This window comes from Bombina bombina, chromosome 4, assembly GCF_027579735.1.
Source record: "Bombina bombina isolate aBomBom1 chromosome 4, aBomBom1.pri, whole genome shotgun sequence".
Classification (NCBI taxonomy): Eukaryota; Metazoa; Chordata; class Amphibia; order Anura; family Bombinatoridae; genus Bombina; species Bombina bombina.
The window spans coordinates 876,907,192-876,935,105 of NC_069502.1; the positions used below are offsets into that span (position 1 = coordinate 876,907,192).

Here is a 27,914-nt window from a genome sequence, read left to right on the forward strand (position 1 = left end):
CTGGTGGCTTTCTCAGGTCCATCTGTCCAAGGGTATGACCTTTCACAGGCCAGATTGGACGATTGTAACAACAGATGCCAGCCTTCTAGGTTGGGGCGCAGTCTGGAACTCCCTGAAGGCTCAGGGATCGTGGACTCAGGAGGAGAAACTCCTCCCAATAAATATTAAGAGCAATATTCAATGCTCTTCTAGCTTGGCCTCAGTTAGCAACACTGAGGTTCATCAGATTTCAGTCGGACAACATCACGACTGTGGCTTACATCAACCATCAAGGGGGAACCAGGAGTTCCCTAGCGATGTTAGAAGTCTCAAAGATAATTCGCTGAGCAGAGTCTCACTCTTGCTACCTGTCAGCGATCCACATCCCAGGCGTAGAGAACTGGGAGACGGATTTTCTAAGTCGTCAGACTTTTCATCCGGGGGAGTGGGAACTCCATCCGGAGGTGTTTGCTCAACTGGTCCATCGTTGGGGCAAACCAGAACTGGATCTCATGGCGTCTCGCCAGAACGCCAAGCTTCCTTGTTACGGATCCAGGTCCAGGGACCCGGGAGCAACGCTGATAGATGCTCTAGCAGCTCCTTGGTTCTTCAACCTGGCCTATGTGTTTCCACCGTTTCCTCTGCTCCCTCGACTGATTGCCAAAATCAAACAGGAGAGAGCATCAGTGATTCTGATAGCGCCTGCGTGGCCACGCAGGACCTGGTATGCAGACCTAGTGGACATGTCATCTCTTCCACCATGGACTCTGCCTCTGAGGCAGGAACTTCTAATACAAGGTCCTTTCAATCATCCAAATCTACTTTCTCTGAGACTGACTGCATGGAGATTGAATGCTTGATTCTATCAAGGCGTGGCTTCTCCAAGTCAGTCATTGATACCTTAATACAGGCTCGGAAGCCTGTCACCAGGAAAATCTACCATAAGATATGGCGTAAATATCTTTATTGGTGTGAATCCAAGCGTTACTCATGGAGTAAGGTTAGGATTCCTAGGATATTGTCCTTTCTCCAAGAGGGTTTGGACAAAGGCGTATCAGCTAGTTCTTTAAAAGGACAGATCTCTGCTCTGTCTATTCTTTTGCACAAGCGTCTGGCAGAAGTTCCAGACGTCCAGGCATTTTGTCAGGCTTTGGTTAGGATTAAGCCTGTGTTTAAAACTGTTGCTCCCCCTTGGAGCTTAAACTTGGTTCTTAAAGTTCTTCAGGGAGTTCTTTTTGAACCCCTTCATTCCATTGATATTAAACTTTTATCTTGGAAAGTTCTGTTTTTGATGGCTATTTCCTCGGCTCGAAGAGTCTCTGAGTTATCTGCCTTACATTGTGATTCTCCTTATTTGATTTTTCATTCAGACAAGGTAGTTCTGCGTACCAAACCTGGGTTTTTACCTAAGGTGGTTTCTAACAGGAATATCAATCAAGAGATTGTTGTTCCATCATTGTGTCCTAATCCTTCTTCAAAGAAGGAACGTCTTTTGCATAATCTGGACGTAGTCCGTGCCTTGAAGTTTTACTTACAGGCTACTAAAGATTTTCGTCAATCATCTGCCCTGTTTGTCGTTTACTCTGGACAGAGGAGAGGTCAAAAAGCTTCGGCAACCTCTCTCTCCTTTTGGCTTCGGAGCATAATACGCTTAGCCTATGAGACTGTTTTTGGGAGAAAGGTTCTACAGGCAGTGGTTCCTTCCGTTTAAGTTCCTGCCTTGTCCCTCCCATCATCCGTGTACTTTAGCTTTGGTATTGGTATCCCACAAGTAATGGATGATCCGTGGACTGGATACACTTAACAAGAGAAAACATAATTTATGCTTACCTGATAAATTTATTTCTCTTGTAGTGTATCCAGTCCACGGCCCGCCCTGTCCTTTTAAGGCAGGTCTAAATTTTTATTAAACTACAGTCACCACTGCACCCTATGGTTTCTCCTTTCTCGTCTTGTTTCGGTCGAATGACTGGATATGGCAGTGAGGGGAGGAGCTATGTAGCAGCTCTGCTGTGGGTGATCCTCTTGCAACTTCCTGTTGGGAAGGAGAATATCCCACAAGTAATGGATGATCCGTGGACTGGATACACTACAAGAGAAATAAATTTATCAGGTAAGCATAAATTATGTTTTTCTGATTTGTATCTGTTTTTTAATACTGCATACAAATATCCTCTATTTTCTGGTTGTATTCTAATAAAGAGACTGAGAAATAATTATATATGGTTATCTCATTATACCATTGCTAAAACAACATCTAATGGTGGCCTAAGATTTTTGTACTGTATATAAAAACAGCACACATTTAATGTGTTGTCTTACAGTACCAGTAACTTATATACCACTTAAATTTTTTATTACACAGGTATCTGAGATAACCCACTGTATACCAGTAATACACACAGTGTAGTTGGGTGACCATTTGGCTGTGCTCAGCTTCTGCCATATACTCATTTGTAAGTACATAGATTCTCAAAATTAAGCGACTCAGCCCTCTGTGAAACCAGAATTTTTATTAGTTTAAAATTAAAATTGAATTTTTATTAAATTCTTTTTTTTTTTTTTTTTGAAAGGTGAACTGACACTAAGGGCCAGATTGCGAGTGGAGCACTATCGTTAGTGAGTGGAGCGTAAATGCGGTTGCAGTGTTCGTTACGTTTTAATCCATATTACAAGTGGCGTGCTGTTTAAAGGGACAGTCTACACCAGAATTATTATTGTTTTAAAACATAGATAATCCCGTTTTTCTTAAACGGGAAGAGTCCACAGCTGCATTCATTACCAGGAGGAGGCAAAGACACCCCAGCCAAAAGGCTTAAATGCCTCCCCCATTTCCCTCATCCCCCAGTCATTCTTTGCCTTTTGTCACAGGAGGTTGGCAGAGAAGTGTCAGAAGTTTGAGAGAGTCTCTTATGGAGGGTAGTACTCTTCGCAATGGGACTGGAGTTTTAAGTAATCCTGTTAGCCTCTCAGTGAGAGCATGGATGAAAGTTAGAGTCCGGGGATGCAGGGAGTGTTTTCCTGTGAAACCATCCCGACTCATATTAACAGCTCCTTGGTAATCAGCGTTGACGAGTTTCACTGCCTACCTTCATTCTCTTAAGTCTATGTCAGAAGTGAGGCTACTATCTGTCACACTTGAAAGGCCGTGTTCCTTTTCCACGGCATAGATTCCGGTAAGATCGTTTCATTTTATTTTGATATGTGAATGTAATGTTAACGAAACAAGGGAGGGTCCCAGTGGGACTCCTTTGATCTTAATAAGTTATCTTGGGTTATTGAACAGGGGGGGACTTTAATCATGTTTGTTATATGGTTCTATCTGCTAATGTGTAGCGATACCTAGGCTCCTTGATTTTGCAGGATATAACAACCTTATCTTAATGACGCAATCTCTCGAGATTGCGTGCCCTTTTAGTGACTGGCATGGTGCACCTTGTGACGTGTGCGGTTTCATTGTTTCTCACTTCCGTATGCTGACTGTGTGCGACAGAGAGAGTCTAGCTTGTGGATTGTCTGGTTCAAAGGAGGTGCTGAGTGCCCCAGCCATTGGGGGTGTAAAAAGGGTGCCAGTTAGTTTTTGTCATTTTTGTAATCCCAAGATTATGGAGGATTCTGATATCTTAGACATGGATGTCTCCGATATTGAGAATGCGTCTTGTGATGAATATAAATTGGCCCGGGTAATCAATGCCCATCAGTTATGTTCTGATTTCCATTCTACAGTACTCTCCTCTCCCAACTCAGGGAGCTTAGAGTGCGTTGAGCTATCCGCCTCCAAGGTTGCCATGTCCCTTGAGGCGTGTGCCCCAGACACTTTCTCGGCAACGCAAACAGGTGTCCCTATGGCCTTTACTCCTTCTTTGAAGGGGGGCTTGTTTCCTCCAGAGGTTACATCATGGTTCTGCATGGCCATTTCTATGGCGCTGACTCATTTATATTTCCCAAGTGAAATATTTCTAAAATTCTGTCCGTGTTCTGTTAACCAGAGCCCGTCGGGCGTAGGATCGCCTGATTCAGTTTGGCCTCCTGATGAAGTGTTGGCCTCTGAGGCTTCAGGGGCCCCAACCTCAGGGTCAGGGTCTTTTGTTGATCCGACGAGGGATGATTTTTCCTTCCGTTAAGGGCTGGCACGTCTTCGTGTTCTTTTAAGGAACGTTTTGCCGATGTTAGAGGATCCCAGTCCTAGTGGGCCAAGGGATTCGAGGCCTTAGATACTGGATGGCAACGTTTGGAGATGAAGCCAATCTCTCCTTAACGTCTCAGTTTTATGTTTTCTTTATGTTTTGGTTCCAGTTCTGAGCTTGGGCGAATGGGGCCTTTAATTGGCTGGTCCCGTGGGCGTTCTCATTGACCTTGGGTGTTCAGCCGATGGTTGCTGCCTTTCTTTTTTTTTTGATCCAGATGGATGTGTTAATTTGTTTTTCTTAAAGCTCATGTCTGTTAGATTTCCGTTTCTCGAGAATGTTCTTCTCTGGAACAGAAACTTGCGATTTTGTGGTCGCTTGGGCACTTCCACGGAAGTTGCACACTTTTGAATAACAGAATTATGTTTTCTAGTTAATTTATCGAACCTTCGGGTCAAATTTTCTTGGACCCTGGACAGTTCTGGAGTGTCTTTATACCAGGCAGGTACTGGTCGGACACTTTTCTGCTGTTCTTGGGTTCATGTCACCCTTGTGGTGCTGATTTAATCCTGTTGTATTCTGAATGTCACTTGGCCTATTGATATGGACTCCGTGCTCGGATCCTAATTTGAAGTATGAGGCCTAGTGTGTGGATACAATGCTGCGAATGGAGGGTTGTGAGTGCCGATCTAGGGTTGGTTGAAATTTTCTGGCTATTTGCCTGGATACAGGTCTGTTTGCAGACGTCATCTTGGTTCTTACATGTCCCTGGGGACTCAAAACCGTAGTTTCCATTCCTTGGAGTTGGGAGATGCGTTTGACCTCTGTGGTCTAGTGTTCCGAGTGGTGAATGATTTGCGTCTTCACTTGAGGTTCTTCCGGATGCTGACTCTTTAACCTGATAACATGCTTGTGGTGACTGAGTCTTATTCCTTCCCGCCTTGGGGGGTATCTGGTCTGGAAGTGCGGGCATGTCTTTCTTCCTTTGCTCAGAGTTGCGTTACTTTAGGAGATGAAGTTCCAGGATTTTCCTTCCTTCTGTGGAGAGTTGTGAGGATTTCAGCTCTACCCTGTTAATGGGGTTGTTCTTTGGAAGATCAACCCTCTCTCTCATATGGGATCTACCCGTGGTCTGACCATGGTCTTCGACGCTCGGGTGTTATCTGCAACCTCGTTGCAATTCTAGCCTTGGGGCTTATCAAGGAAAGGCTGAGGTTGGTTACAAACAGAAGGGATGGCAAGCAGAAGGCCCAGGATTCTCATCCATCTTTGGATGCTGGCTGTTTTCTTGCCGGTGTGTATCACATGGTTAAGCTTGTCTGGGTGCTGCATCCTAAACTGGTCAGGAGCTCTTTCAGACTCTGGGGTTGAGACTATTGGTAGGTCGCCAAGTCTACGGACTTTAGATGGTGTGCTCCTAATCAAAGGCCGTGTGGAATGATCCTTTTGGATTCTTCTGGGAATCTATTCTCCCTCTCGGGGGCAGGTAGAGGTCCTTGTTTTTTGGCCGGGTACTCTTCATGGAAGTAGAGAGCCGCAGGGCTGACTCCTTGGGGGCTGTTTGTGCTCGATAGACTCTGGAGTTGAGTGGTCTCTAGCTCGGCCTGCTGGTTGTGTAACTGATATGCAGTTACCTGGGCTCGGGTTTTTACCTGTGTTGTTTAATATATTTATAGGGTGTCGGGTAATTTCAGGATGGGGTGCCTTTCGAAGGGGCCGCCTTTTTTGTTCCCACTTTTTATTTGCATTCAGTGTCCTCTAGCTTGGGTATTATTTTCCCAAAAGTAATGAATGCAGCGGTGGACTCTTCCCGTTTAAGAAGAAAATTATGCTTACCTGAATTTTCTTTTCTTCTGACGGGAAGAGTCCACAGCTCCCGCCCGCGTTTTGTCTATGTGGCAGAAGTAGTTTTTGGTTCTTCTGGCACCTTTTTTCTAACCTGATATGTATCCTACTGTTCCTTGTTCCCTTGGCAGAATGAGTGGGGGATGAGGGAAGTGGGGGAGTTATTTAAGCCTTTTGGCTGGGGTGTCTTTGCCTCCTCCTGGTGGCCAGGTTCTGTATTTCCCAAAAGTAATGATTGCAGCTGTGGTCTCTTCCCATCAGAAGAAAAGAAAATTATCATGTAAACATAATGTAAGCAACACAGTTATATTAATATACTTTTTACCTCTGTTATTACCTTGTATCTAAGCCTCTGCAAACTGCCCCCTTATTTCAGTTCTTTTGCCAGACTTGTACTTTAGCCAATCAGTGCTAAGTCCTAGGTAACTCCACGTGCGTGAGCAGTGTTCTCTATATGACTCACATGAACTAACACCCTCTAGTGTTGAAAAACTGTCAAAATGCATTCATATAAGAGGCGGCCTTCAAGGTCTAAGAAATTTGCATATGAACCTCCTAAGTTTAGCTTTCAACAAAGAAAAATTGGCAATAAAAGTAAAATGGAAAGTTGTTTAAAATGACATGTCCCTTTAAATTACCACAAATTCATTTGCACAAACTCGCGGTAATTTACAATATCCATATTTTCTTTGAGTGGCATACGGTGGCAATGAATCCTTGTATTACAAGTTGAAAGTAAATGCGATCGATCAAACGCAATCACATTTAATGATCAAACTACTAAACTACGCTATTAACCCCTAAACCACTACCCCACTACACTATTAACTCCTAAACTGCCAAAATAAAAAAAATCCCCAAAAATCACTAAATCCTAAAGATTGTACCCACCAAAGTTGAACCCGGGTGGCAGTGCTTCATCTTCATCCTGGTCGTGGTCCATCTTCATCCCGGCGGCAGTCTTCTATCTTCATCCATCTTCTTATCTTCAGTCGTCAACGTCCTCTTCATGCGCCGCACACTGAATTTTAAGTACAAGGTAACCCCTTTATATAGAGGTCTCCTTATATTCCCATTGGGTGATTTGAATTTGAAAATGTCCCCATTACTTCTATGTCTTAACATTGTCATCCTATTAACTCTAGGTTTTTTATTATTCCAAATAAAAGATTGTATAACTCACTGTAGTTTGCAAAGTTCCTCCAGTGCTCAAAAAATATAAAGTAATTTAGGAATAGACATTTTTGAAACCACACCCCTACCCAGAAAGGAAATATATAATTTTCCCCACCTATACCAATCTTTTCACAACTGTGACATCAACAGGATATAGTTCAGTTTAAAAAGGTAAGCTAGATTCTGAGAAATGTTTATGCCTAAGTAGCAAAGAGCTTTTTTAACCCAAGTAAATCCAGAATAGATCTCTAGAAGTATGATTAGGTAAGTTGACCACCAGTGCTTCACATTTACTGCTGTTTATTGTATACCCCAAAATAACCCCCCATTTTTTAAGATGGGTAGGGATATCAATGGTTTTGTTAATGCCAGAATAATGTAATCTGCAAAAAGAGCAATCTTATTATCTTCTTCACCTACTTTAATTCCTGAAATATCTGGAGAACCTCTTGCTGCCACGGCCATTGGTTCTACACATACGGAAACTAACAATATAGTGATTCATGGTCTGTTTATGATGCTCAAATACAATTGCTGAGCATCCATAATTTACAGTATTTCCCCTATGACAATTAACTTTACATGAGACTCTCTCTATCTCTCTCTCTCTGTGTAGGCTCCTGTTACTGTGAAGATCACGTACAATACACGTCACTGCGTTTGCCAGTAAAGGAGAAACATTATAAGAATATCTGACGGATTCAGTTGCGCTGAACAAGACAATGTCTGACAAGAACCAAACCTCAAACCTTCCTGATGCACACAGAGGTAAGCAGGACGTCACATGCATGTCACATGGTTTTGTCATCAGAATGGGATAATATTTACAGTTAGCGCTGCCAACTGTCCCTCAGAACATACTTGATAACCTGGAAGTAACTTGGCACATTTAGTAGTTGGGGGTCACACTAACATCAGAATATACCTTAAGCCACCATATACAGTATATTTTTGATAAATGAGCTGCCAGTAAACACAACAATGATTTTTACCGCTTTGGTCCCAGGATCATGATTGGTTTTGCAGTCACATGATACCTAGTATATAATGCAAACAGGATTTTAACACACCAGACTTTTTTAAAATAAAACGAAACAAAAAAACATAAAGTAGTCCATGTGAAATTTCACTTCTTTATTTTTATAATACACAGGGGCCTAGGAAACCATTAAAATGTAGCTGTCATCAGGGAAACTTTTTTTTTTTTTTTAAACTGAGCATTTAAAGGGACAGTTTATCCAAATATTTCTCCCCTTTAACTTGTTCCCAATAATCCATTTTACCTGCTGGGGTGTATTAAATTGTTTACCAGTAGCTCCTTTACCTTTATTTTAGAATTTAAAATAGCTGATTTAGCCTGTGATATCCCCACCCATACCAAAAGTCTCTATACTGTACTTAAGTCCAGGCTATTGACAAACTATGTAAACACAGCCAGCAGAAGAATTTGCACTCCCAGTGGGGTGTTGCAGAGATATGTAATAATATATAAATTTTCAGTGTTCTCTCTAAGTATTGAACTTTAAATATAAGATAAGGAAGCAAGTGTGTGTACACAAAGTGATAACATAATGATATCTGATATTACCTGTAAGTTCAACCCATTTTAACATATTGTAATTTAAAAGCAATTGCCAGAAAAAAATTGAATAAGGAGCGCTAAAAGAAGCCAAAGAGTACTGGAGAACTAAATAAAATATAAATTTATTGAGGTTTAATATAAAACTTACTAAAATTCCAAAATAATATTCCAAAATAATTGTTAATTAGCAATAAAACATTAAAATAAATGTGGACAAATAGCGGGATGTCTCCCTTAGAACCTGTACAATCATCCGTTTGGTTACTTTACAAATGGGCTGGATATAAAGCTCCTATAAATACTACGGGCACAGTTAATATAATGGAATGTTAATGGAGTAAGTCAGAAGCTGCAGAGGTATACACATACATAAGAAATTATTAAAATACAGTCATTATTAAAATACAATGTAAAATCAATCAAGGAATCATTAAGCACATAGGGGCCTCTAAAGGTAACCCGTGTGCTAGCTGTGGATGCGACGGCTATATCAGTGAACCTATGGTAGTAGGTCGATTTAGGAATTAAGTCCTTGTTTGGGTTAATGCAAACTCTGGATTGGACAATCTCAATTGTAGGTAAAGTATCGAGTGGCAACACAAATGCTGAAAGTCAAAGGTTCAGATTTCTAGCAAAAGACCAAAGAAGAGCTGAAAGTCTTTTTACTATTGGTCCCGCTAATCCGTTAGAGGAGAAAACACACCTTACCGTTAGCCCGCTGGTAAGCTGTATACCAAGCCACAATCGTGGCGCGTCTCTCTTTGTTGATGCAGAGGTGTCCTCTTTGCACTGATTTCTTTAAGCAGTCCTGTGACAGATGATGTCACTAAAGTTCCGGGTTGTCTGGATTGGTGTAGGAGTTAAAACGTGGTTTAGAAAGGAGCGCCAAATCTTGGCGAGGTCTGGTGCGGTATAGGTGTGAAAATATGGTATTCTGTCTGAGAAATTGTATAGCGCTATAGCTCAGCTACAATTATGGTAGTTGTGCTGTATAGATGTGTAGGTTTTGATATCTAGATATAAGATCTAAGAGTGGCACAGTTGATACATAAAAGCATTTAATACATATTAAACATATAAAACAAGGGTGTCGTTTAAAATATATTTTAACAGAACGGCAAGAAATAATGTGTAAAAACACATAAACACATAAATATCTATAAAAACACGCGTGTTTTGCTTTTTAGCTGTATGTATAATGTCTCATAAAATTCGTCTCATATATAGTTGTGTTGGCATAAATCTGAAAATAATAAACAATAAAAAATAATAAAAAACAATGAAAAGTAAATAATGTCCAATAATCCCTTCTCAAAGTTAAGAGATATATAAAAAAAGGTTAAGTAGTGTCCAAAAATCCCTTCTCAAAGTTAAGAGATATAAATAGATTTTCACATGTGTATCCAAAAAATAAACTGTCCAAATTTAAGTGTTGTCCAAAAACGTGGTATAAATGAATAGTGCAAATCCAGCAGATTCAAAAGTTCTATTAAAAAAGCTTTGCAAAAAACATTTCAAAGAGACATTTAAAAAACATCAAAATGAAGGTAGAAAAAAAGGTCTATCAAAATATGGTGACAAAGAATAATCCGTGAAGTCAATCCAAAATAGTGATAAAAATAAGTCCAAAAAAGATGTAAAATATCCAAAAGATAAAAAACAAAAATAAATGATTAGTATGTGCACAAACTAGTGAGAGTGATCCCAAAAAGGGGGCTTATGTGGAGGGGTTATGTTTCCATGTAGAAAAATTATTTGCTGTATAAAAATAAAAAATAAAAATAAGCAAAAATACAAAAATATAAATAAAAATAATCCTAGGGAATCTTCAAACCCTGAAAATAAAAGATAATAACAATAGTGTAATACTGTATTATAATTCAACAATCAAGGAATAAATAGCTCACCATAGCTCTGTCAACGCGTTTCGGCCCTCAAGAGAGGCCTTTATCAAGACTATAGTGTGGTGTGGGTGAGCTGAGGACTTTATACCTTTCTCTAACCAATCAAATTGCATTGAAATTGCGCCAAATTTTTGCGCCAAAATTTCGCGCCAAAATTTCGCGCCAAAAATGTGGTACCGGAAGTGTTGAGCCGGAAGTGCTCATCTGTATAAAAAAAAAATAAAAAAAAAATAAAAAATAAATAAATAAAAATAAAATAAAAAAAAGTTCACATTTGTCTCTGTATCATTTAGATAAGGCTTTTATTTAGAGTTTGTCTATGTCTATGTTTATTAAATATTGTCTATGTTGTTCCTAATGTGTTTATTCGTGTTATGTGCCTTAGTAGTTAGCTGTGGGGTCAAATGTTATGGTTTGCCGGTGTTTTTTTTTTTTTTTTTTTTTTTAACCGGAAATGGCCGCTGAGATGTAAACATCCGGTTAAGCTATATCGGATGTTATGGGTGAGGCGGAAGTGGTATTTACTCTGTACCAATCAGATCCGGAGGGGCAGAAAGCAGTTATCCCACATGTAGAGCCAGTTTTACAACTTGGCATGAAATATATGACAAAATACCGGTACGTTTCTGAACCGGAAGTAGCCGGAAAAAGTAAGATACTTTAACATCCGGTAAGATTGAGCCGGATGTTGCACCTTACCGGTCATGGTTAAACCGGAAGTGGTGTGTATCCTAGCCTATTCAAATTCAAAGGGACAAAAAGTGTTAACCTTGGTATTTGTCTAGTGAACAAAATCAATGTAGGGATCACGGTACAGAGAGTGTATATTGTAAAATACACAGTTTATATATATTGGAAAATATATATATATATATCGAAAAATACATAATCTAATAAATAGAGATCTAAAAACCTTAAAGGAACTTTTGGAAACTTTCTAAAAAACTTTTTAGGATAAAAATATAAAAGATATGTAGTATAAAGAAAAACTTTTTTACAATGCATCTATGATTGGTTAGAAAATCTATAGAAGGAGTACATTTGTATCAACCTGTATTCTCTTTTTGTCATGTGCAATATTGGGTATTGGAAGTCTTATTTTCTATCTAAATGTGCCTGGTATAAAAATTAGTTAACCATGTGCGCACTATGATAGGAGTTTTTTGAAATCTGATGTGGATATGAAGGAAACTTGTCTCATACAAGTATATGAATGTATTTATGTAGATTGTGAGATCAATCGGTACTTTTATCGATCTAATAGATTAGTTGTCTTTTGGGGAATTGTGAATTTAAATTTGTTATGAGGTGTAATCATGTTGTTGGTATTGGGATTATGTTACCTCTATACACATTTTAAATTGTGTTTATATTCTTATGAAGAGTCAGGCTTCGGTTACTTTCTAACTTATTCTGTTAGATATTTCCCAGATGGAGAGGTTGCTAAGTCAAGTGTCTCTTATGCTGTTGACATATTATGGGATCATATCTTGTTAATATTATTGGCATCTCATATGCTGTTGACATATTAGGGGATCATATCTTGTTAATGTTATTGGCATCTATATAGTCTCTCTGTATGTGTAATAAGGTTTGTTGGAACTCATCTTATGGCTATTTGAGTAGAGCAATAAAAATAAAGATGATTAGATTGGCTTTAGAGATCCTAATATAGATCTTTGTGTGGATCTATGCAGGACATCTTCATTAGATATATTTTGTTCTTGTCGTGTCATATATTGACCTCGTTATGTTTTCTTTATTGTTTTCCTTCTGTATGAGGGCAGCAGTGTTTTCCGAATAGATATTCAGAAGTCAAATTTATGTGTGTTTCAAGCTTAAAAGATGTGAGAGGTCTTCCTTGTTGTTCAGACCCTTCGGGTAGAGACAATCCAGCTCAAATATCCATCTGGATTCCGCGATTAGGAGCTTCTTTTCATAGTTGCCTCCCCTCCAATTAGGCTTTACTATCTGGATACCATAGAAGTTTAGATCCTTGATGTTTCCTTTGTGTTTAATAGAAAAGTGTCTATACAGTGCGGTGTCTGTGCTGCCATGTTCAATCTGTAGCACATGTTCCCGTATTCTGTCTTTTAGGCATCTCGAGGTTTGTCCGACGTATTGTAGTCCACATTTGCATTGTATTATGTAAATTACCCCCTTGCTGCTGCATCTGATCAGATCCTTTATTTCATGTTTGATACTGGAGTTGTGCGGTGAAAAGTTTTTGATTTTCAAGCCTCTCTTACACGCCTTGCAGCTCGGGCATGGGAAAAAACCTTTTATGGGTTTCCCGGATATATCTCTCGTCTGAGGTGTTGTTGGGCGTGGAATGCTAGGAGATAGAATGTTCTTAAGGTTATCTGATTTTCTATAGATAAATTTCGGTCTGTTGATGAGTGTTTCGCCAATTGTGTCGTCATCCTTCAGTAGATGCCAGTGCTTTTCTATTATTTTCTCGATGGTTCTCCTGTTTTCGCTGTACTGCGTGATAAAGGCAACCTCTATGGAGTCGGTGTTCATGTCTCTCCTAATTCTCTTGTCTTTATACTTGAGAAGTTCCTTGCGATCCTTTTGCCTGACTTCTTCTATATCTTTGTGGAGTTTTTCCTCTTCATATCCTCTCTCAAGAAAGCGTTTTTTCAGTTCTTCCGCCTGGGTTTCCCATAAAATGGGGTCCGAACAGTTCTTTTTCAATCTTAGTAACTGTCCCTTTGGTATATTCTCCTTCCATTTGAAATGATGGCAGCTGTCCCTGTGGACATAGTTGTTACAATCCACAGGTTTAAAAAATGTTGAAGTCTGAAGTTTCCCATTTTTGATGGTAATTTTTAGATCGAGGAATGTGATTTCCTTGTCACTGATCTCGTAGGTAAATTTCAGGTTGTTGGTGTTGTTATTCATAACCCTTATAGTGTGTTCTAAATCTTCTTTGGAGCCTTTCCATATCAGGAGGATGTCATCTATGTACCTGTAGTAGGAGACTAGGTCCGCGCCGGCTGGGCACGACTCCCAAAATATGTGTTCCCATTTGCCCATGTAAAGGTTCGCATAGCTCGGCGCGAACCTAGTCCCCATGGCGGTGCCGCACAGCTGTCTATAAAATTTCCCATCGTGGTGGAAATAGTTGTGCGTTAGAATATAGTTAATCCCTTCCAGAATGAATGTCTTCTGTAGTGCCGGCACTGTGTGGTCCTTCTTGAGAAAGTACTCTACAGCTTCTCGACCTCCTTTGTGTGGTATGCAGGTATATAGGGAGGTGACGTCACAGGTGGCGAGTAGGTAGTTCTCTTTCCATTCTGTATTCTCCAGACTGTTCAGAATCTGTGTGGAATCTCTCACGTACGATGGTAGTTGTGTCACATATTTCTGTAAGTTCTTATCTAGATATTCAGACAGATTACTGGTTAGAGACCCTATGCCGGATATGATGGGTCTTCCCGGAGGGTTGTGGAGGGTCTTATGGATTTTCGGAAGGTAGTAGAAGACGGGAGTGATGGGATGCTCCACGCTTATGTATCTGAATTCTTTATGGTTCAGTATTTTGTTGTTATGTGCCTCTCTTAGAATCCTGTCCATTTCCTTCTTGAAACCATCTGTGGGGTTGTTCCTCATAATTTCGTAGGTCTTGGTGTCTGACAAGATTCGTCTGCATTCTGTGTAGTAGTCTTCTTTATCCAGGACTACTATGCCGCCCCCCTTGTCGGCGGGTTTGATCACTAAGTTTCTGTTCTTTTCCAGTGCTTTGATGGTTAGCATCTGGCTCTTAGATAGATTTTGTTTGTGTTTCATTAGTTGATTCTGACTGATTTTCTTCAAGTCGTTGCATACCATCGTCTCAAAGATTTCGATGGCGTTGCCCTTGCTGGATGTAGGGTAGAAGGATGAATTGGGTTTTAAGTCAGTGTGTTGGTATGAATCTGTGGGTCTATTGTCATATTCGAGAGGTGACTTCATAAAATGCCGTTTCAGTGTTAGCTTTCTTGTGAATTGTTTGATGTTGACAAATGTGTCAAATTTGTTGAGGCCTTTGGATGGGGCAAAGGAGAGGCCGTAGCTTAAAATAGATTTTTCTTTGTCCGTTAGAGTAATAGAGCTGAGGTTGTATATTCCCTTGGTATTCACTTCATTCTCTGGACTGTTTGTATGTTCTTTCTCAATTTTGCCATTTATTCTCCTTCCGCCCCTCTTTCCTCTGTGCTTATTCTTTTTTCCATAGGGTGTTGGAATTCGTCTGTGTTGGAATTCTTCCTCTTTATGGAGGTTCTTTCTAGTTCTTTGGTCGTCAATTGGTGATTCACTAAAAAATGACTGGAATTGGAGGCTGTGGGAACGTCATTGTGGTTGACGTTAGAAATAATGTTAGTGGATGTAGGGTTTAACTGTCTTTGGTCGACTTGTTTGTTTGCCCGGTTTTCTTTGTTGTCACTTGGCTTCGACCTGTTGGTGTTGGGTGTATTTCTATACCCTTGATGTTCCATTCTGAAGTTATGTTCCATCCTATTGTGATAGGAATTGTGGGAGTAGTTGGTGTGGTTGGGCTGAAATTTATTCTCGTAAGTTCTATTTGGTGTGTGCATTTGCTCCTCATATCCAAAGTTGTGTTGTCTCCTGTAATGTTGTTGGTCATAGTCCCTTCTGTAGTATGGTCTATCATAGTTTCTCCATCTTGGATATTGGTTTCTTCTATATGTGAATTTTTCATTGAAATTCCACCTTGGAGAGTTGAAACCTTCCTTAAACTGATGTGGTCTTTGGGAATGATGGTAGTCCGATTCCTTGTGAAGAAAAGGATCCTCTTTTCGGTTATTCCTGTGATTCATTACTCCATTTGGACGATAGTGGTATCCCCATTGACCCTCATTGCCATATGCTTGGTTGCGTCTTTCCGGGTTCCACCTCTGGTAGTTGTTATATTGTCTTTGTCCATATTCATTGTTTTTATCTTTTGGGGTATGTGGTTCATATTCATAAGTATGTTCCCCTCTATTGTGGAATCTCGGTTTTTGTCTGTTCTTTTTGTAGGAAACTGTTGTCCATTCTTCTTCGTTAGCTGATGGTCTTTGGTTCGAGTTATCGGGGCAAGGGGTTTCCATGTTGTTGTCCTCAATGGTGTTGTTTTCATTAGTGTCCTTGTTTCTGATGAGGTTTAGTTCTCTGTTCAATTTCTTACTTTTTTTGTTTGTGATGTCCTCTCTAATTTTCGATATTTTCTTATCTAGGTGTTCTTTTTTCTCTAGAATCTCTGTGGTTTCTATTAATTGGCCTTCTGGTCCAATCAGATCATCTTCATTTGTTTTTATCTCTATATCTAGCGGTTTCAGGATAGATTCTCTATGTTCGATGATGGCTTCCATGAGGGACTTTGATGCTGTGATAAGTATGTTACCCCATTTGTTAATAAACTCTGGGTTATCTGATTGAAATGCACATTCTTTTTTGATTAGCAGCCCTTTCGGGATGATGTTTAATTCTAGACATTTCCTTAAGAATATAATTTCAGCCTTATATTTCACTTCTTGAATTAGCAGCCTCTCTAAATTTTTGAATATGGATGTGTAATCGATTCGCCCTGTTCCCTCCTGATTTATAGACATCGATGTGTCATTAATCTCTAGGGTGATTTCTTTCCTTAATGATTTAGTGAAATTCATTATTATTATGGTTATGGGATGACACTCGTGTTACCCTTTCTGCAGCTGAAAGATATTGTCATCCCATAACCATAATAATAATGAATTTCACTAAATCATTAAGGAAAGAAATCACCCTAGAGATTAATGACACATCGATGTCTATAAATCAGGAGGGAACAGGGCGAATCGATTACACATCCATATTCAAAAATTTAGAGAGGCTGCTAATTCAAGAAGTGAAATATAAGGCTGAAATTATATTCTTAAGGAAATGTCTAGAATTAAACATCATCCCGAAAGGGCTGCTAATCAAAAAAGAATGTGCATTTCAATCAGATAACCCAGAGTTTATTAACAAATGGGGTAACATACTTATCACAGCATCAAAGTCCCTCATGGAAGCCATCATCGAACATAGAGAATCTATCCTGAAACAGGTAGATATAGAGATAAAAACAAATGAAGATGATCTGATTGGACCAGAAGGCCAATTAATAGAAACCACAGAGATTCTAGAGAAAAAAGAACACCTAGATAAGAAAATATCGAAAATTAGAGAGGACATCACAAACAAAAAAAGTAAGAAATTGAACAGAGAACTAAACCTCATCAGAAACAAGGACACTAATGAAAACAACACCATTGAGGACAACAACATGGAAACCCCTTGCCCCGATAACTCGAACCAAAGACCATCAGCTAACGAAGAAGAATGGACAACAGTTTCCTACAAAAAGAACAGACAAAAACCGAGATTCCACAATAGAGGGGAACATACTTATGAATATGAACCACATACCCCAAAAGATAAAAACAATGAATATGGACAAAGACAATATAACAACTACCAGAGGTGGAACCCGGAAAGACGCAACCAAGCATATGGCAATGAGGGTCAATGGGGATACCACTATCGTCCAAATGGAGTAATGAATCACAGGAATAACCGAAAAGAGGATCCTTTTCTTCACAAGGAATCGGACTACCATCATTCCCAAAGACCACATCAGTTTAAGGAAGGTTTCAACTCTCCAAGGTGGAATTTCAATGAAAAATTCACATATAGAAGAAACCAATATCCAAGATGGAGAAACTATGATAGACCATACTACAGAAGGGACTATGACCAACAACATTACAGGAGACAACACAACTTTGGATATGAGGAGCAAATGCACACACCAAATAGAACTTACGAGAATAAATTTCAGCCCAACCACACCAACTACTCCCACAATTCCTATCACAATAGGATGGAACATAACTTCAGAATGGAACATCAAGGGTATAGAAATACACCCAACACCAACAGGTCGAAGCCAAGTGACAACAAAGAAAACCGGGCAAACAAACAAGTCGACCAAAGACAGTTAAACCCTACATCCACTAACATTATTTCTAACGTCAACCACAATGACGTTCCCACAGCCTCCAATTCCAGTCATTTTTTAGTGAATCACCAATTGACGACCAAAGAACTAGAAAGAACCTCCATAAAGAGGAAGAATTCCAACACAGACGAATTCCAACACCCTATGGAAAAAAGAATAAGCACAGAGGAAAGAGGGGCGGAAGGAGAATAAATGGCAAAATTGAGAAAGAACATACAAACAGTCCAGAGAATGAAGTGAATACCAAGGGAATATACAACCTCAGCTCTATTACTCTAACGGACAAAGAAAAATCTATTTTAAGCTACGGCCTCTCCTTTGCCCCATCCAAAGGCCTCAACAAATTTGACACATTTGTCAACATCAAACAATTCACAAGAAAGCTAACACTGAAACGGCATTTTATGAAGTCACCTCTCGAATATGACAATAGACCCACAGATTCATACCAACACACTGACTTAAAACCCAATTCATCCTTCTACCCTACATCCAGCAAGGGCAACGCCATCGAAATCTTTGAGACGATGGTATGCAACGACTTGAAGAAAATCAGTCAGAATCAACTAATGAAACACAAACAAAATCTATCTAAGAGCCAGATGCTAACCATCAAAGCACTGGAAAAGAACAGAAACTTAGTGATCAAACCCGCCGACAAGGGGGGCGGCATAGTAGTCCTGGATAAAGAAGACTACTACACAGAATGCAGACGAATCTTGTCAGACACCAAGACCTACGAAATTATGAGGAACAACCCCACAGATGGTTTCAAGAAGGAAATGGACAGGATTCTAAGAGAGGCACATAACAACAAAATACTGAACCATAAAGAATTCAGATACATAAGCGTGGAGCATCCCATCACTCCCGTCTTCTACTACCTTCCGAAAATCCATAAGACCCTCCACAACCCTCCGGGAAGACCCATCATATCCGGCATAGGGTCTCTAACCAGTAATCTGTCTGAATATCTAGATAAGAACTTACAGAAATATGTGACACAACTACCATCGTACGTGAGAGATTCCACACAGATTCTGAACAGTCTGGAGAATACAGAATGGAAAGAGAACTACCTACTCGCCACCTGTGACGTCACCTCCCTATATACCTGCATACCACACAAAGGAGGTCGAGAAGCTGTAGAGTACTTTCTCAAGAAGGACCACACATTGCCGGCACTACAGAAGACATTCATTCTGGAAGGGATTAACTATATTCTAACGCACAACTATTTCCACCACGATGGGAAATTTTATAGACAGCTGTGCGGCACCGCCATGGGGACTAGGTTCGCGCCGAGCTATGCGAACCTTTACATGGGCAAATGGGAACACATATTTTGGGAGTCGTGCCCAGCCGGCGCGGACCTAGTCTCCTACTACAGGTACATAGATGACATCCTCCTGATATGGAAAGGCTCCAAAGAAGATTTAGAACACACTATAAGGGTTATGAATAACAACACCAACAACCTGAAATTTACCTACGAGATCAGTGACAAGGAACTCACATTCCTCGATCTAAAAATTACCATCAAAAATGGGAAACTTCAGACTTCAACATTTTTTAAACCTGTGGATTGTAACAACTATGTCCACAGGGACAGCTGCCATCATTTCAAATGGAAGGAGAATATACCAAAGGGACAGTTACTAAGATTGAAAAAGAACTGTTCGGACCCCATTTTATGGGAAACCCAGGCGGAAGAACTGAAAAAACGCTTTCTTGAGAGAGGATATGAAGAGGAAAAACTCCACAAAGATATAGAAGAAGTCAGGCAAAAGGATCGCAAGGAACTTCTCAAGTATAAAGACAAGAGAATTAGGAGAGACATGAACACCGACTCCATAGAGGTTGCCTTTATCACGCAGTACAGCGAAAACAGGAGAACCATCGAGAAAATAATAGAAAAGCACTGGCATCTACTGAAGGATGACGACACAATTGGCGAAACACTCATCAACAGACCGAAATTTATCTATAGAAAATCAGATAACCTTAAGAACATTCTATCTCCTAGCATTCCACGCCCAACAACACCTCAGACGAGAGATATATCCGGGAAACCCATAAAAGGTTTTTTCCCATCCCCGAGCTGCAAGGCGTGTAAGAGAGGCTTGAAAATCAAAAACTTTTCACCGCACAACTCCAGTATCAAACATGAAATAAAGGATCTGATCAGATGCAGCAGCAAGGGGGTAATTTAGATAATACAATGCAAATGTGGACTACAATACGTCGGACAAACCTCGAGATGCCTAAAAGACAGAATACGGGAACATGTGCTACAGATTGAACATGGCAGCACAGACACCGCACTGTATAGACACTTTTCTATTAAACACAAAGGAAACATCAAGGATCTAAACTTCTATGGTATCCAGATAGTAAAGCCCAATTGGAGGGGAGGCAACTATGAAAAGAAGCTCCTAATCGCGGAATCCAGATGGATATTTGAGCTGGATTGTCTCTACCCGAAGGGTCTGAACAACAAGGAAGACCTCTCACATCTTTTAAGCTTGAAACACACATAAATTTGACTTCTGAATATCTATTCGGAAAACACTGCTGCCCTCATACAGAAGGAAAACAATAAAGAAAACATAACGAGGTCAATATATGACACGACAAGAACAAAATATATCTAATGAAGATGTCCTGCATAGATCCACACAAAGATCTATATTAGGATCTCTAAAGCCAATCTAATCATCTTTATTTTTATTGCTCTACTCAAATAGCCATAAGATGAGTTCCAACAAACCTTATTACACATACAGAGAGACTATATAGATGCCAATAACATTAACAAGATATGATCCCCTAATATGTCAACAGCATATGAGATGCCAATAATATTAACAAGATATGATCCCATAATATGTCAACAGCATAAGAGACACTTGACTTAGCAACCTCTCCATCTGGGAAATATCTAACAGAATAAGTTAGAAAGTAACCGAAGCCTGACTCTTCATAAGAATATAAACACAATTTAAAATGTGTATAGAGGTAACATAATCCCAATACCAACAACATGATTACACCTCATAACAAATTTAAATTCACAATTCCCCAAAAGACAACTAATCTATTAGATCGATAAAAGTACCGATTGATCTCACAATCTACATAAATACATTCATATACTTGTATGAGACAAGTTTCCTTCATATCCACATCAGATTTCAAAAAACTCCTATCATAGTGCGCACATGGTTAACTAATTTTTATACCAGGCACATTTAGATAGAAAATAAGACTTCCAATACCCAATATTGCACATGACAAAAAGAGAATACAGGCTGATACAAATGTACTCCTTCTATAGATTTTCTAACCAATCATAGATGCATTGTAAAAAAGTTTTTCTTTATACTACATATCTTTTATATTTTTATCCTAAAAAGTTTTTTAGAAAGTTTCCAAAAGTTCCTTTAAGGTTTTTAGATCTCTATTTATTAGATTATGTATTTTTCGATATATATATATATTTTCCAATATATATAAACTGTGTATTTTACAATATACACTCTCTGTACCGTGATCCCTAGATTGATTTTGTTCACTAGACAAATACCAAGGTTAACACTTTTTGTCCCTTTGAATTTGAATAGGCTAGGATACACACCACTTCCGGTTTAACCATGACCGGTAAGGTGCAACATCCGGCTCAATCTTACCGGATGTTAAAGTATCTTACTTTTTCCGGCTACTTCCGGTTCAGAAACGTACCGGTATTTTGTCATATATTTCATGCCAAGTTGTAAAACTGGCTCTACATGTGGGATAACTGCTTTCTGCCCCTCCGGATCTGATTGGTACAGAGTAAATACCACTTCCGCCTCACCCATAACATCCGATATAGCTTAACCGGATGTTTACATCTCAGCGGCCATTTCCGGTTAAAAAAAAAAAAAAAAAAAACACCGGCAAACCATAACATTTGACCCCACAGCTAACTACTAAGGCACATAACACGAATAAACACATTAGGAACAACATAGACAATGTTTAATAAACATAGACATAGACAAACTCTAAATAAAAGCCTTATCTAAATGATACAGAGACAAATGTGAACTTTTTTTTTTTTTTTTTTTTTTTTTTTTTTTATACAGATGAGCACTTCCGGCTCAACACTTCCGGTACCACATTTTTGGCGCGAAATTTTGGCGCGAAATTTTGGCGCAAAAATTTGGCGCAATTTCAATGCAATTTGATTGGTTAGAGAAAGGTATAAAGTCCTCAGCTCACCCACACCACACTATAGTCTTGATAAAGGCCTCTCTTGAGGGCCGAAACGCGTTGACAGAGCTATGGTGAGCTATTTATTCCTTGATTGTTGAATTATAATACAGTATTACACTATTGTTATTATCTTTTATTTTCAGGGTTTGAAGATTCCCTAGGATTATTTTTATTTATATTTTTGTATTTTTGCTTATTTTTATTTTTTATTTTTTATTTTTATACAGCAAATAATTTTTCTACATGGAAACATAACCCCTCCACATAAGCCCCCTTTTTGGGATCACTCTCACTAGTTTGTGCACATACTAATCATTTATTTTTGTTTTTTATCTTTTGGATATTTTACATCTTTTTTGGACTTATTTTTATCACTATTTTGGATTGACTTCACGGATTATTCTTTGTCACCATATTTTGATAGACCTTTTTTTCTACCTTCATTTTGATGTTTTTTAAATGTCTCTTTGAAATGTTTTTTGCAAAGCTTTTTTAATAGAACTTTTGAATCTGCTGGATTTGCACTATTCATTTATACCACGTTTTTGGACAACACTTAAATTTGGACAGTTTATTTTTTGGATACACATGTGAAAATCTATTTATATCTCTTAACTTTGAGAAGGGATTTTTGGACACTACTTAACCTTTTTTTATATATCTCTTAACTTTGAGAAGGGATTATTGGACATTATTTACTTTTCATTGTTTTTTATTATTTTTTATTGTTTATTATTTTCAGATTTATGCCAACACAACTATATATGAGACGAATTTTATGAGACATTATACATACAGCTAAAAAGCAAAACACGCGTGTTTTTATAGATATTTATGTGTTTATGTGTTTTTACACATTATTTCTTGCCGTTCTGTTAAAATATATTTTAAACGACACCCTTGTTTTATATGTTTAATATGTATTAAATGCTTTTATGTATCAACTGTGCCACTCTTAGATCTTATATCTAGATATCAAAACCTACACATCTATACAGCACAACTACCATAATTGTAGCTGAGCTATAGCGCTATACAATTTCTCAGACAGAATACCATATTTTCACACCTATACCGCACCAGACCTCGCCAAGATTTGGCGCTCCTTTCTAAACCACGTTTTGACACATATTTTCTAAAAGTGGGCACCTGGGGACCCACTATAGACAGGAGCTATAGGTCCACACTTTCAGCGCTGTAAGAAAACATTGAATCTATTGGTGTAGGAGTTGCAAGTACACAGCGTGGTTGAAGCACATGTGTAAATACACAAGAATGGCCGTTTGCTGTATTGTCTCTGTCTACCTCTGTCTACCTTAGGGGAAAGAAAGGTGCACTTAGTGATACAAAAGTGTTCCTTGTTGACGCGTTTCACCCTTGATACAGAGCTTTGTCAAGACATAGTTTGAGCTCTTGGTGTCTGCTTTTAAATATCCCTCCTTGGTTCATTTTCAGGCCTCCAATTTAAGGTGGAATTTTTCCGTAGGTAATTTAGATTCCCATGATTGATGTGGGTGATTACCACTTATGTCCATACTTATTATCTTATAACTATGATTGCGCTAGTAGAGATTTACAATCACATGTTGTTAGACAAGTTTACATATACAAGGGACTAATTGTGCCATATAAAAATATTAAATAAAAATATTCTAAAAAAATATTGAATAAAAATATTTTTTGTTTTGCAAGGTTATCTTACGTCATCCTCCATATAGCTTATCCATTACTAAACGTTGCAGTGGTTACCTGCCCCTAGTATTCCACTATATAAGTACATAATTCTCATACATATAGTATATTTTGGGGAAATCATAGTGTGTTTTCCTACTTGTTTGCTCATATTGTGAGTTATGTTACCAAAAAGGGGGAATTTAGGCCAAAGGGGTGCAGAGTCTGTATATTGTAAATGAGCTCGACTTCCTTCCTTAACAATTTTTGTTCAAAGTTTCCACCTCTCCAGTCTGGTTTTACTTTCATGATACCCCAGTATTTGAAATCACGTAAATTGTTCTTGTGTGTTACACGGAAGTGATTGTATAGGTGCGTGTCTAAATTGCCCTTTTCAATACAGCACACGTGTTCCATTCTTTCAATGTCCTATTTGTTTCGCCAATATACGGTTTGTGACATAAGCATTCAATAATCTAGACTACCCCCTTATCTTGGCATCTTACTACCCCTTTAATTTTATGTATAAACTCATTTTGTCTTGATTTAATTTCCTTACACTTACTGCTATATCTACAAAATCTATATCTTTTCTATAAAATATTTTTGGGGAGTAAGGCAATCTATTCTCTCCTTTTTTTGAACTCATTTGGTTCCACTATACCTTTCACATTCCTAGCTTTTCAAAAAACTATTTTTGGGGAGTCAGGCATCTTATCCCCTATGATTGGATCTGTCTGTATTAGATGCCAGTGTTTTTTCATACTTTTTTTTTTTTTTAGAAAATGATGGTCACAATTATAGTCTGTCACTAGAAGTACTTCAAATTGGTCTGTTGGATCATTTTGTTGTTCCTCTTTTTTATTGGTTAATAAGATATTTATATACTTCACTTCTACCTGTTATTTTGCCCTTTTAACTATATCTAAGTTATATCCCCTCTCCAGGAATTTCTTTTCCAGAACCTGTACTTGCTCATCATGATCTGAGAGTCTAGAGCAGTTATTGTTTATTCTAAGACATTACCCCTTAGGCATATTGTCTTTCCATCTACTAAAGTGGCAGCTGATAGAATGTATAAGGTTGTTTGCATCAACCTTTTTAAAGTGAGTCTTAGTGATTAGTTCATTATTGACTAGGTCTAAAAAGGTAACTTTGTCTGTACTGTATGTTTAGATAAAGCTAATCCCTATATTGTTGACATTTATCTCTGATAAAAAGATATCTAGGTCTGTGGTGTTCCCCTTCCAAATGAAGAGGATGTCGTCAATATACCTTTTTAGAGAGTACAAGAGTTGCACCCAGTCTATGCGGGGTAATGAACTCCTCCTCCCACTTAACTAGAAAGAGTTTTGCATAGCTGGGTGCGAATCTTGTACCCATTGCTGTCCCTCGTATCTGTAGAAAAAAATTTGTTATTAAAAGAAAAATAATTTTGATTGAGAATAAATTAAATTCCCCTTAATATAAATTATCTCTGTTCTTTATTCGTCGAGGGATCTCTAGTCATATATAAATCAGCTGCCTCAATACCCAGCTTATGTTTTATACTAGTATACAGCGAGGACGCATTGCATGTCCCTAGTATATAGTTCTCTTACCACTGAATTTGGTTTAAGCAGTTTAAAACATCTGTGGTATCTTTAAGATACAAGGACAGGTTCTTTACATAATTTTGCAAGAATTTATCGATGTATTGGGAGAGATTGGACGTTACTGAACCAATACCCGATATGATCGGTCTCCCTGGTGGATTTTGCAGATCTTTGTGGATCTTCGGTAGGTGATAAAATACCGGTATTATGGGGAATCTAGGACATTGGTAATTATATTCTCTGTTTAGAATAATCCCCTTTTCTCCTACATTGGTGTATCCGGTCCACGGCTTCATCCTTACTTGTGGGATATTCTCAATCCCTACAGGAAGTGGCAAAGAGAGCACACAGCAGAGCTGTCCATATAGCTCCCCTCAGGCTCCGCCCCCCCAGTAATTCTCTTTGCCGCTCTAACTAGTAGCATCTCCACGGGGTGGTAAAGAGTATGTGGTGTTTAGTTGTAGTTTTTTATTCTTCTATCAAGAGTTTGTTATTTTAAAATAGTGCCGGCTTGTACTATTTACTCTGCAGTGATGAAGATTTCTGCAGAGAGGAATATTATTTTAGCACCAGTAACTAAAATCCATTGCTGTTCCCACGCAGGACTGTTGAAACCAGAGAACTTCAGTTGGGGGGAACAGTTTGCAGGCTTAATGGCTTCAGGTATGATCAGTCATTTTTCAAACAAGACCTAGTAATGCTAGAAGACTGTCAGCAATCCCCTCTGGGATAGGTAAGCCATTTTTCTTAGACTCTGTATAAAATTATGGCTTATATTAAGGGCTCTATGCTGGTTGACACTATTGTGGGCTAAATCGATTGCTTTTTAGCATGTTTTCACTATAAATAAGGTGTTTTTTCAGACTTTAAAACACTTTTGGGGTTTTATTTTGCGCCTGGCACTTATTTGGACACCTATTATAGTCAGAAAGGCCCCTCCACTCTGGAATGAAGAGGGAGGAGGCCTCATTTTCAGGCCTCAATTGCACAGTTGTTTTGCTTAGGCAGTTCATGCAGCTTCACGTGGGGAGTCCAGAGGCATCAGAAAAGACTCCAGAGAGGCTTATTTCCTACTAAAATAATCCCTAAGGAGTGTACCTCTGTGGTCTAGTGGGTAGCCTTACGTGCTTGCAAGCGGGAGCTTGGGTCAACCCTCCATAGCTCAGTGCATGGAGGTAATAGGACTAATGGTTGCGGCAATGGACGTGGTTCCTTTTGATCGAATTCATTTAAGACCATTGCAACTGTGCATGCTCAAACAATGGAATGGGGATTATGCAGATTTGTCTCCCCAGATTCAGATGGACCAGCAAACCAGAGACTCACTCCTCTGGTGGTTGTCTCAGGATCACCTGTCTCAGGGAATGAGTTTCCGAAGACCGGAGTGGATCATTGTCACGATCGACGCCAGCCTCTTAGGCTGGGGCGCGGTCTGGAAGTCCCTGAAGGCTCAGGGTCTACGGTCTCGGGAAGAATCTCTTCTCCCGATAAACATTTTGGAATTGAGAGCGATATTCAATGCGCTCCAGGCATGGCCTCAACTAGCGGAGGCCAAATTCATCAGATTTCAGTCGGACAACATGACGACTGTAGCGTACATCAATCATCAGGGGGGAACAAAGAGTTCCCTGGCGATGAGGGAGGTATCCAAGATCATCAAATGGGCAGAGGATCACTCCTGACATCTATCAGCAATTCACATCCCAGGAGTGGACAACTGGGAAGCGGATTATCTGAGTCGTCAGACTTTCCATCCGGGGGAGTGGGAACTCCACCCGGAGGTTTTTGCTCAGCTGACCCAGCTATGGGGCATTCCAGATCTGGATCTGATGGCATCACGTCAGAACTCCAAAGTTACACGTTACGGGTCCAGGTCCAGGGATCCCAAGGCGACATTGGTAGATGCCTTAGTAGCACCTTGGTCGTTCAATCTAGCTTATGTCTTTCCACCGTTTCCCCTTCTCCCCCGGCTAGTAGCCAGGATCAAACAGGAGAAGGCTTCGGTAATTCTGATAGCTACTGCGTGGCCACGCAGGACTTGGTATGCAGACCTGGTGAATATGTCATCGGTTCCACCATGGAAGCTGCCTTTGAGGCAGGACCTTCTAATTCAAGGTCCATTCGAACATTCAAACCTAGTTTCTCTGCAACTGACTGCTTGGATATTGAACGCTTGATTCTAGCTAAGCGTGGGTTTTCGGAATCAGTTATAGATACTCTGATCCAGGCTAGAAAGCCTGTCACCAGGAAAATTTACCATAAGATATGGCGGAAATATCTTTGCTGGTGCGAATCCAAGGGTTACTCATGGAGTAAGATTAGGATTCCAAGGATACTATCTTTTCTCCAAGAAGGATTGGAGAAAGGTCTGTCAGCTAGTTCTTTAAAGGGACAGATATCTGCTCTGTCTGTTTTGTTACACAAGCGTCTGGCAGCCATGCCAGATATTCAGGCGTTTGTACAGGCTTTAGTCAGAATCAAGCCTGTCTACAGACCTGTGGCTCCTCCATGGAGTCTAAATTTAGTTCTTTCAGTTCTTCAAGGGGTTCCGTTTGAACCTCTACATTCCATAGATATTAAGTTATTATCTTGGAAAGTTTTGTTTTTAGTAGCTATTTCTTCTGCTCGAAGAGCTTCTGAATTGTCTGCTTTGCAGTGTAATTCACCCTATCTGGTGTTTCATACAGATAAGGTCGTTTTACGTACCAAACCTGGTTTTCTTCCAAAAGTGGTTTCCAATAAGAATATCAA

At 39.3% G+C, this 27,914-nt stretch overlaps 1 protein-coding gene across 1 annotated transcript in view; it reads left to right on the forward strand.

Moving 5' to 3' along the window:
• The window catches only part of LOC128657400 (gastrula zinc finger protein XlCGF7.1), a 281,497-nt gene that overhangs the window by 46,575 nt on the left and 207,008 nt on the right, over positions 1 to 27,914 (forward strand). Inside the window, exon 2 of the mRNA XM_053711736.1 lies at positions 7,744 to 7,895. Within this exon, the coding sequence (XP_053567711.1) occupies positions 7,850 to 7,895 (46 nt within the window). The 5' untranslated portion in view covers positions 7,744 to 7,849. The remainder of the gene's footprint in view (positions 1 to 7,743; positions 7,896 to 27,914) is intronic.